The sequence below is a fragment of the Erythrolamprus reginae genome, chromosome 5 (genome assembly GCF_031021105.1).
Source record: "Erythrolamprus reginae isolate rEryReg1 chromosome 5, rEryReg1.hap1, whole genome shotgun sequence".
Taxonomy (NCBI): Eukaryota; Metazoa; Chordata; class Lepidosauria; order Squamata; family Dipsadidae; genus Erythrolamprus; species Erythrolamprus reginae.
The window spans coordinates 23,626,632-23,638,760 of record NC_091954.1 but is presented as its reverse complement, the minus strand read 5'-3'; the positions used below and the strand labels follow the sequence as shown (position 1 = coordinate 23,638,760).

General features: G+C 39.6%; 1 protein-coding gene across 1 annotated transcript in view; it reads left to right on the top strand.

Moving 5' to 3' along the window:
* Positions 1 to 5,653, top strand: part of ASCC1 (activating signal cointegrator 1 complex subunit 1) — a 142,297-nt gene extending 136,644 nt beyond the window's left edge. The window contains exon 10 of the mRNA XM_070752233.1: positions 3,545 to 5,653. Within this exon, the coding sequence (XP_070608334.1) occupies positions 3,545 to 3,661 (117 nt within the window). The 3' untranslated portion in view covers positions 3,662 to 5,653. The remainder of the gene's footprint in view (positions 1 to 3,544) is intronic.
* Positions 5,654 to 12,129: the final 6,476 nt, after the last annotated feature.

The following is a 12,129-nucleotide window of genomic DNA, read 5'->3' as shown; positions in this document are numbered from 1 at the left end:
GATTTCTTATTTATATCTTATGACTATCATTAAGTGTTATACATTATGATTCTTGACGAACATATCTTTTATGCACCAAGACAAATTCCTTGTGTGTCCAATCATACTTGGGCAATAAAGAATTCTATTCTAACATCTAATATGATTGTTGTGAGCCACCCCGAGTTTAATAAATAAATAAATAAAATAAATAATAGCATTTCTCACAGTTGAAATTGCTACTTGGGGATATTTAGAGGTTTTTTAAAATATCCCTTTGTAAGAGTGAATTATCTTAATATTCAGTTGCTCAGACAACTGCTTACAGGATCTCATGCTGTTCAAAGTAGGTAAACTTTAGTGAGTGGTTACAGTATTTGTTCACTTGTGGAATTGTATTTGATTCCTTTGTAGGCTCACAATTCGATCGCTTTTTATTGCGATCGTATTAATGACCTCTTCACGGCTTTCAAAATAAAGCTAACTCACTTGGAAGGGTGATCAAACTTCTGTGCCTGCTAAATTCACTATTTGCTTATTTTTAATCCGAAAACAACCACACGTACTTAGTAAATACCTATTGAGATGGGCAAAAAGATACCTGCTTAATGTTGTATCACATGAAGTTAGTCTTTGCTTCTATTTGCTTAGATTGGATTCATACAGCTTAGTAGGTATACAGTTTGATCAGTGGTGCTTACATTTTTTGCATACAGCTAAACGGGTCACATAGTAGAATATAAAATAAGTAGCCAAAAACCAATAAAAATTTCCATGGGGAAATTGCTATATACTCCTGGGCTGTTCCATTTTATGTATGATTTGTTTGGGTTGTATGATTGTTTTTAATAAGGGTTTTAAAATTGTTTTTAATATTGGATTTGTATTTTGTATTGCTTGTTGTGAGCCCCTTCGAGTCCTTGAAGCGGGGCAGCATACAAATCTATTGTTGTTGTTGTTGTTGTTGTTGTTGTTGTTGTTGTTGTTGTTGTTATTATTATTATTATTATTATTATTATTATTATTATTATTATTATTATTATTAAAAAGCCATTTAAGATAATCAGTGTTGGGGAGAACTCAGTATTTTTCTGGAAATGGGTTAACAGATATTTAAATTTCAATATTGAGCTTGTCAAATGGAAAGCTGACAGCACAGGATTGAGGCTCAAGAGCCATGCAATGGAGTGAGCTCCCATTCCTATCCCAGTTCCTGCCCATCTATCAATTCTAAAGCATGCAAATGCAAGTATATAAATAAGTACCACTTTGGTGGAAAGATAACAGCATTCTGTGAACCTTTGGCATATAGCCATAGTGGCTACAAGACCACAGAAATACATCTTTGGACAATGCTGGCTCCCTTGGCTGAGAAACAGATCAGTCCACTTCCTAAACTCGGATATGACTATAGAGGGAGACCTTTAACTATACATTACTTCAGTAGACATTCTGTGGGTTGATAACCAGGAGTGGATAGAAGGTAGTGAAACTGTAGGCTTTTTCAAAGCCAATGGGATGACTTTGATCTTAAAGGCAGTAAGAGTTGGAGATAACCCATTTTGAACTAAGGGCTGGGGGACAGATGTAAAAATGCAGAAGTACTCAGATGGAGTATAGATTTTTACATTTGTCTTAATGGGGAAACTTGATTATTTAGCCTTTGTTGACCCTTGGCACAGCAGCATTCAGCTGAGTTTGAAATTAATGCAGTTGTTCAAAGATTTTCTAAAAGAGTTGCTTTCATTTTAAAGCAGAGCAATTTCCTGCTTCTTCGGTGGAATGAAGAAAACCACTTGAATGTGATAGTTCTTCAAAGCAATACTACTGAATATATTTCATCTGTATCCTGTATTGTGCTAATTGCTGAAGCAGCTTTTGTGCAAATGCCCTTGAAAAGCTCTATTGCTGGTATTTGGAAGAAGAGCATGGTGTTTCTCATTTCATTGTTCTGACTTGGACAAACTGGCCATAGATGGATATAGGTGGATAATTGCAGATTAGTAAGGTGAAAACACCTACTCAGTCTTGACTAAGCAAATTAAAGGTTTATTGTTGGATCTTTGGCACCAAGATCCAACAATAAACCTTTAATTTGCTTAGTCCTATCTCCTTTGATGTACAGGCCTCCTTTGTATAATCTGTGGGGGCAGTAATTAAACTCCTCTTATGTGATCAAGAGCTGCAATCATATTTCAGTAGAAAGAGACTTTTAAGAAAAGGAGCGTGTTGGTTTGGTGAGCTGATAACGAGTATTACTTTTCTTTTTATGTCTTCCAGCGGGTGGTGTAAACAAAAAATGTGAAATGCCAGAAACAGAGATGATTAACTGATAGGCCATAGGCCAGATATTATTACATGTAGCCCCTGGCAGCAATACTAAATGCTCTTTGCAGATTTACTCATGCCTCCAAAAGTTGAGAGGTGCACAGTGGCTCAGCTGTTAAAATGGAAAACCAGCAGCCCAAGTTCGAGACCCCGAGTGCCACATGAGCGGAAGACCTCCAATGGTCCTTCCAAGTCTGTTACTCATAAGGAAAAAATTATGAAGTTTGTAACAAGGAGAGGATTCTTGGTTTTGTCTTTAGAAATTGCATGTAATTCCTTTGATATTTTCAAAGAAGAATCAAATTGAATATATGCCTGTGCACATATAAACACGTGTGTGTACCCAAAAAGAGATACGCACATACATATATACAAATATTTATTCATAATCTCATTATATATTCTTCTCAGATTCTTCCTCATCAATTACTTGTAAATGTGTATGACTAACTTTATATTAGAGTCAGGCTAGCTATGAAAACGTGAGGTAATGAATCCAACTCCCTGTAGAGACGTTCATAGAGAAAACCACACATCTTCTCAGCCTTTCTAATGCCACAGCCCCTTAATACAGTTCTTCATGCTATGGTGACCCCCAACCATAAGTCTAGCACCAATTCTCCCAACAGAGCTTTAAGCTGATTGGCAGGAAGATCAGAGGGACACCCCCACTGTAAATGCCTGATTGGTCGGATTGTAAAAATATGTTCCAAGGCGTAGGATGGAAGTTTTAGTTCCTAACACCATGGGAAATTTGACTTTTCCAATGGTCTTAACCAACCCCTGTGAAACAGTCATTCGATCCCCAAAGGGGTCCCGACCCCCAGATTGAGAGCTACTGTTCTAGCTGTTTAGCCTTCTTTTCTGTGCCTTTTCAAAATGAATTTTTGGCAATGTAATGTAGGCAAGTAGCTGTCAGCCAAGAGGCTGGGTTTGCCCACTTCCTGCAATAGATCAAATGGAGCAAACGTATTGTTGGTACTCTGCTATAAATACAGTTTCAGAAACTCCCTTCCTGTTGGGTAAAATATATATCCTGATAAGTGGGGTTTTTTTTAATCGTGGGTACAAGTTCCTTCAATCTGGGACAGAAGGAAAAAAGAAGTCCATGGAATGTATATCAATTATATGTTAGAAGATGGTTTACCAGGATCACTCACACACACACACACACACACACACTCAGTGTACTCTTTTGAGCTTTATGGTTTCATGAATTCTCTCTCCTCTCTTCCAGCTCTTTGAGAACTTCGAATTTGGAGAAGTACAGCTGAATTCCATCTACCTCTCACAGCGATTCTCCACTGACCACTCGGGTTACTACGCCTCATCTGGGCAGCTCAATTTCTCCTGAATTGCAGACTCATCTGTCCTGATAGATTGCACATAATGAGATCCAGGAGTATCTAATATACAAAGCAATAATGATTTAAACATGCCCTGCTATTAGATCAGGGTCGCTCTGTTCTCCCAAATCAACCTTAGAACTTTGCCAATATCTGCACACACAAAAACCCCTTGACCTAAATTGAATGAAATAAATTGTCTACGCAATCAAATAAAGTTACTTTGGTTGACAGGTGCTTTGTTGGGGGTGGGGGGGAAGCTGGAAATAAAAGATGAAATAGTAACTGCATTTAGAAAGCTATAAATGTACAGAAATTACCTGCTAATTATTTTTAATGGCTCACTTTTCAAATTAAAGAGTGAGGCGGAAAGTCCAAATCTTTTGTAGCTTTCAGAACAAAAACCACTCCCTTTGGTAACTTTGCAATAAGTTTTTCCTTTAATTGCGAACAGCAATATATTTGCATTTGGGGTGGTGGTGGTTTTTTGTTATTTCATTATTACAGCTAATGTGCTGAATTCGCCAAGGATTCCTGGTGATTTTCAACTAATAATTAAAACATGCACATTACAAATACAATTAAAGCATTTGTGGTAAATAAACTAATTAAGAGAATTAAATCAAAACATAATTACAATCATTGTCAGAACATTAACAGCCAGTCCAAAAACAACCATAATAGTAAAAATGATGGTGAAAGAATCATCACCAAGGGCCCTTAGGAAAAGCATTTGTTTTCATCTTGTGGAAAGACATTAACGAAGATCACCAATTTAATTTGTAAGGGGAGCCTGTTCCATAGAACTGGAGATGAGGAAGCACCTCCTAGTTTCATCTCCTCTCATTGGAAGTGAGGAGGAATTCATAGCCTTTCCTGGAAAAAGCATTAAGGTTGGAATGATTCAATTAGGAGATGATGACCTGTGTTGCATTTAGGTGCTGAGCCATTTACGGTTTTATAAGTTGAAATCTGTGGTGGAATTTGATCTGGATTCCCAGGAGGGAAGAAATGCATTTCAGAGGAGCAAAAAAAGAAGGAAAAAAACAGCAAAGTTTAGGTAGTTTGTGTGGAAAAGGAGGATAAAGACAGCTCCTCCCTAGGAGCTCTCAGAGATCATGTTTTATGCTGCAAGTCATCTGCATTAGTTTGGGAAGACTTCAGTCTACAGATGAAGCACAATGAAGGAAACTACTTTGAAGAAACTCAAAGTACTGTATCTATCTTGGTTTTTGGACCCTGACAAAACCAACACTTTGAATAGCACCTGAAAACTTATCAATAGCCAAATCAGGCCAACACCACCAGTGTTAGATGTTTCCAAGAGTAGATAACTACCAGCAGTTATTCAAGTCAGTTGTTGAGGAAAACTCTCCACCTCTGGATTAGAAGAACATACATCTGCTCTATTTTTTTTTAAAGTCCATATCCAGAAATACAATGCTTAAGTTGTCACCAGCCTAGCTTGAAGGATCTGCTTCCAAGATCACAAACATTGCTCCCATGATCACAAACATTGCTCCCATGAATCTCAGCCTTGTGGCTTTTATCTGGAAACCATCAGTTGACTGAATTCTGTAAGTCATTTCATAATCATGTACAAACTGAGGAAACAGGGCAGGGAGATAGTTAAAAGATACAAGAATAAGTACAGGGAGAATGCCTCAAATTTTCAAATAAGTAGATCAATAGACAGATGGATGCAGAGTGACTCTAGCAAAACCCAACCCATCAGTTTTAATGACTTGGTTGAATGTTTTGTTGTAAATAATTCATTTAGGATTTAATTGCTTTTCAAGGGAAAAGACCAGATAACATCCCTTCCCATCCCACCCCACTCCCCAACCTCTTTACAAATTGGAGCTATTTCTGAGAAGTGCGCTGAAAAGAATATGAGTATGTGGTGTTTCCAGAAAGAAAGATCTATTGTGGCACATAGGGTTCATTGAGTAATCCTTGGGAATTATCTTCATGCAATAATAAAGTATTTCAGCAAGGAAGGCCTTTGTTGTTGTTGTTTATTTGCTCAGTCTGTGGACTTGGATTTGTCTCTGGTTTAGAATTTGAATGGAATAGAACTGGAAGGGTCCTTGGAGGTCTTCTACTCTAGCCCCCTGCTCCAGCAGAAGACCCTATACCATTTCAGATGTAGAAAGTTAGCTCCTATTCCTCTCCTAGGAAAATGAGATAATAATAATAATCATCATATCATCTATCATCCTACAGAAAACAAACCTAGGCTACCAAACTGCTAGGAATTCACCAAAAATTTCACACCTGCTGTATATGGATGACCTGAAGTTGTACGGAAAATCAGAAACTGAGATACAGTCACTAACCAACACTGTGTGAATCTTCAGCAATGACATCAGCATGGAGTTTGGCCTGGATAAATGTGCCGCAGTGGCACTGAAAAAGGGGAAAATCACGGAAAGTGAGGGCATTGAAATGCCAAATGGTCAAACCATCAAGTGCCACCAGCCAGAAGCCTACAGATACTTGGGCATCTTGCAACTGGATAATATCAAGCATGGCCATGTGAAAACTATGTTCAGCAAAGAGTACATCCAGAGGACAAGAAAAATTTTGAAGAGCAAACTGAATGGTGGCAACACTATCAAAGCTATAAATATGCGGGCCATACCTGTCATTAGATACACACCTGACATAGTGAACTGGACTCAAGCAGAACTGGACAACCTGGACAGGAAAACCAGAAAATTAGTGACGATCCATCATGCACTACACCCCCGCAGTGACGTTGACAGGCTGTATTTACCAAGGAAAATAGGCGACAGAGGACTTTTGCAAGTGAAGCAGACAGTGGAAGAAGAGAAACATGCATTAGCTGACTATGTGAAGGAGAGCAAAGAGTCAGCGTTGATGGAGGTCAACAATAGGAAGCTTCTCAAGGTGAAGCAAACTAAGGACCAGTACAGAAGGACTGTGGCTCAATGTTGTATGGACAGTTGGCGGAACAAAACATTGCATGGCCAGTTCTTGGAGAAGATTGAAGGCAAAGTGGATAAGGAAAAGACCTGGTCATGGCTTACAAGTGGAACACTCAAAAAGGAGACTGAAGGACTAATACTGGCGGCACAAGAACAGGCCATTAGAACAAATGCTGTCAAAGCCAGAATTAAAAAATCAACAGACGATCCAAAGTGCAGACTCTGTAAAGAAACAGATGAAACAATCAATCACATACTCAGCTGCTGCAAAAAGATCGCACAGACTGACCACAAGCATAGACATGATGCTGTGGCACAGATGATCCACTGGAACTTGTGCTGGAACTACCATTTCCCAGTGGCAAAGAACTGGTGGGATCATAAGCCCAAAATGTGGTCGAAAATGAGAAAGCAAAACTACTGTGGGACTTCCGACTTCAGACTGACCGAATTCTGAAGCATAACACACCAGACATCCTGATTGTGGAGAAAAAGAAAGTATGGATCATCAACATCGCAATCCCAGGGGACAGCAGAATTGAGGAGAAGCAGCTAGAGAAATTAGTGAAATATGAAGATCTAAAAATCGAGCTGGAACGATTCTGGCATAAGCCAGTGAAAGTGGTCCCAGTGGTACTTCACATGCTGGGTGCAGTACCAAAGGATCTCAGCGGACATTTGAAAACCATCGGAATTGACAAAATCTCCATCTGTCAATTGCAAAAGGCCACTTTACTGGGATGAGCAAACATAATTCGCCGCTACATCACGCAGTCCTAGGTGCTTGGGAAGCGCCCGATTGGTGATGAAATATGAAATCCAGCATAGTGATCTGGTTTGCTGTGTTGTATTGACATAATTTATTCGATTTGTATGCCACCCCTCTTCGAAGATATTTTAGGAAATATTAAAAGGGCAGAATATGTCCCCTAAAACAGAGACAGAAACTCAACCCCACCACCACCCTTGTTAATGGGCCACTAAGGCCTGGGCCAGTCTATTCTATATAACCAAGATCTTCTTCCTTCAGGCAGAGCCATAGTATGAATTGCCCAAAGTTCTTTCATTACATCATCACCCAGCAAGAGTCAACAAGCCTGGGACCTACAAAGTTACCCCTGCATGGCCCCATGGGAGTCTGACAATCAACCAGAATACAAGGTCAAATTCAATGTATATATCTCTCTCTCAACCATGTGCTTTATTTGCCCAGGACCTCAAACCATGTGCCTCTGTCCACCATTAAAAACCATCTTTCCAATCAGCCGCCATGTTTCCAGTATCTTTCTCCTCACTTGGAACTGAATCCAGATGGACATTTCTTCCAACACAGACAAGAGGCTGTCCGGTCTCCTCTTAAAAACCTCCAGTGATGAACTGCCCATAATTTCTGAAGGGAAGCTGTTCCACTGGTTAGCTGTTCTCATTGTTAGGAAATGTTTCCCTAATTCCAGGTTGCTTCCCTCCTTGATTAGTCTCCAACCATTGTTTCTTGTCCTGCCCTCTAGTGCTTTGGAGATTAATTTGACCCCCTTTTCTTTGTGGCAATCCCTTAAACATTGGAATACTGCTATCGTGTCACCCCTAATCCTTCTTTTCTTTGGGCTAACCAAACCCAAATTCTTCAATCCTTGCTCTTCTCTGAATTTTTTTCCAAAGATGGATGGCTCTGTTGGTGTTTATTCAAATCAAAGCAGGCAGCATCCTTTTTGTAACAGACACATACATCCATGAAATGTTCCAAGGGTCAGTCATAAAATATGGGATGACGGTCCTTGATTACTCCCCTGGGTGTCTGATATCCTTGTTTACACTTGTCAGCTATTCAGAACATCCCTTGAGCCTCTTAGCCACGCTGTTGCCTTTAAACCACTAAGTGTGGTCCTTCAGATGTGGTCTCGAGAATGCTCCGCTCCACTCAGCAGCTTTCAGCACCCAGCCTGCACAAATGTCCCTCTTGATTCTCCCTCGGTCCAGATCAGACGTCAAGAGGAGGGGGAAATTGGTGAGGGGGGCCACTTTGTGTTTCACTTGTCTATAAAAGTAATATCTTCTGCAGCAGAGAGTAACGGCGTGCATCTAACCAGGAGTGCATGATTACTTATGAAACTGCCTTCTGCCGATGAGCCCCAGCGACCGGTCAGGTCCCACGGAGTCGGCCTTCTCCCATCAACTAGATAATGTTGCTTGGCGAGGCCTAGGGGAAGAGCCTTCTCTGGGGGGGCTCCGGTCCTCTGGAACCAGCTCCCCCCAGAGATTCGCACCGCCCCCGCCTTCCTTGCCTTCCGCCAGAGCCTGAAAACTCACTTGTGCAACAGGCCTGGGGACATTAGACATCAGTCCTTGGCTGACGAATGGGATGTATGTTTGTTTGTTAGAATGAGAGTGACCGGTTTTTAAGAAAGTGGGGTTTTAGATTAGTGAACTTAGTTTTAAAATTGGATTTAGGATATTTTGTATTGTTCTTTTATATGCTGTAAGCCACCCTGAGTGTTCAGAGAGGAGCAGCATATAAATCCAATTAATAATAAAATAAAGAAAGAAAGAAAAGCTTCTTGACATATTTTTTCACTACGGTCAAAAAAGAAGCTGTTTATGCACTTAAACTACACACGGTGGTTCATGCTGAATATTAAAGGCCTCAAAAAAAGAAAAAGAAATATTATTTATTATTATTATTCTTTCTTTCCAGGTTCCTCCCAGACCACCTTCCCTTTTTCTTTTTCCTGATCCCATTTAATGTTTAGCACTGATTTTACTTTAGCTGCTTTGGTCATTGGGGGTTATCAGAATTAATAGCACCGGATCTGATTATTTCAAGCCAAGGGCTGGTGGTGGTGGTGGTGGTGGTGGTGGTTCTTCTTTGGCTGTAGCATCCTACACCTTGGTACTGCCAGCCAAACAACATCAAAGGAGTAGAAGTGAAGATTAAATCAGCACAGGGGCCTCTTCAGTTCCAACATTTCCATGCAAAACCATAAGACATTATTTATGAGGTTAAGACCTTCGTATAGCATTTATTTTAATGAAGTTAGAAAAGTGTTTCATTTACGTGTATGTGTGCTACTCTGTATAATGTATGAGATGTAATTAAGTTGCTAAATTAAACTCGCAGTGGAAATAAACATCTGGAATTAATTCCTATCAAACTGAGCGCTAATCTAATATTTCACAGGGACACTTTTAAAAACAAACTATTTAATACAGAGATGTTAGTGTTATACTAATTAAATTTAGCTGTTTTGAGTGTTCTCCTGAAAGGAAACTTGTGTGTGTATATCTCTGTGTTTGTGTGTGTATGTGTGTGGTTATCCAGGAAGTATTGACTCCTGACAACTGCCTGGAGAAATCCCTGCAATTTTCTAGGAAAACCTGAAAGTGGTTTGCCATTGCCTGCTTCCGAGGACTGAGAATGTGACTGAGGGTCACCGGGTGACTTTTTGCTAAGGCAGAAATAGAACTCACAGCCTCCAGGTGCCTTAACTACTATATCAGTAACCATGGTTTAATAATGCTCAATATTGGGCACACTTGGAAATGTATCATCATAAATCACACAATATATTGCAAGAAAACATGCAAACGAATGGACTCACTGCATCAAGCAGATAAAAAGCTAGTTCCAGCGTTACCCAATTATATCCTCCTCAAAGCTACAGAAAACTCAGAATCCAGGGATAAACAGGAATAGACTCCATTCAGTTAAATAGGCAGCGAGTTTCACTAAAGGAACTAAAGGAACATTTGAATATGTTAAAGGGTTAAATAAGGTCCAGGAGGGAAGTGTTTTTAATAGGAAAGTGAACACAAGAACAAGGGGACACAATCTGAAGTTAGTTGGGGGAAAGATCAAAAGCAATATGAGAAGATATTATTTTACTGAAAGAGTAGTAGATCCTTGGAACAAACTCCCAGCAGACATGGTTGGTAAATCCACAGTAACTGAATTTAAACATGCCTGGGATAAACATATATCCATCCTAAGATAAAATACAGGAAATAGCATAAGGGCAGACTAGATGGACCATGAGGTCTTTTTCTGCCGTCAGTCTTCTATGTTTCTATGAAGTCAAGTTTGATACAGTGTCTTTAGTCCGTGCAGAAGTAATTTTTATCATCATTATTACTATTGATTGATAAGCCTATAGGCCATATCAATAGTTAGATTGATATTGCAATAAAAATTTGGAGATGGCACCCTATAATATGCCCTATGCCATATTCATTGGCATATTATAGGGTACCATCTCCAAAATTGTCAGACAACAAAGCTTATGCTTAGATATTATCTGAAACCAGAGCAGGGGTGTAAAACTCAAGGCCCACGGGTCACATCTCCTCACATCCTGGACACAAATTGTTTCAGCTCCTATCCTCAAAACGTCACTACAGAGCACTGCACACCAAGACAACTAGACACAAGAACAGTTTTTTCCCCGAACGCCATCATTCTACTAAACAAATAATTGCCTTAAACTATTTACTAAGTCTGCAGTTCTATTTCTACTAGTTTTTTTTTCTCATCATTCCTATCATCCTTTTCCTTCCACTTAGGACTGTATGACTGTAACCTGTTTCTTGTATCCTACGATTTTTATTAATATTGATTGTTTCTTCATTGCTTATTTGACCCCTATGACAATCCTTAAGTGTTGTACCACATGATTCTTGACAAATGTATCTTTTTCTTTTATGTACCCCGAGAGCATATGCACCAAGAAAAAATTCCTTGTGTATCCAATCACACTTGGCCAATAAATAATTCTATCTTCTATCTATCCAACCACTGTGCCACCACCATTCTTCTAAGCGCTAATGCTATTGCTAAATGCTATCCGATGTAAATGAAGATATCCAGTTGATGAATAAATGGACTCAAAGAACATCAAGTACATGTTGCTTGCAGTTGTATATTTTTTCTCTCTCTTAATAGATTCACCCTTCCATGTTACTGCGATAGGAAGCTGAAGCACAGCAGTGGATCTGAATAACAGAACGATGATTGACTTATGTCTCAGTGTTACATGACACCCGTAAGTTTAGCAAAGCCTACATCCTGGCTTACTCCTTGCTTATCTCAGCTTCTCCTGAATAGCTCGTCCCCATTGCCATTCCTTTCTCAATTGTTTTCCTGCACTTAATTTAGATTGTAAGCTCCGGACTGCTTCCCTCTCATATTTTGCAAAGCTCCGAAGATATTGATTATGCTGTGTTAATCAATAAGGACACTGTGAGTGGAGTGGGCAGTACAGTGCAACTTAAATGTTGGATCCCTCCTCAACAGCACAGGTTTGGAGAAACCCCATCCAAGGAGGCTGCAAGGAAATCAAATGAGGCTCTGCAAGACATTGAATGTACAGAGATGTTTTTAAAAAAATGCTGCATTGTATTGTAAACCTGCATTTCTGACTGTTCTGACAATCACTGCAACATTCGTTGGCTGATACCTGGCTTCAGATTTGTCTAATCAAACACCGAGTCCCTTTACCTACCTGAAAAGCATTGCAAACCAGGTTTCTTAGTTT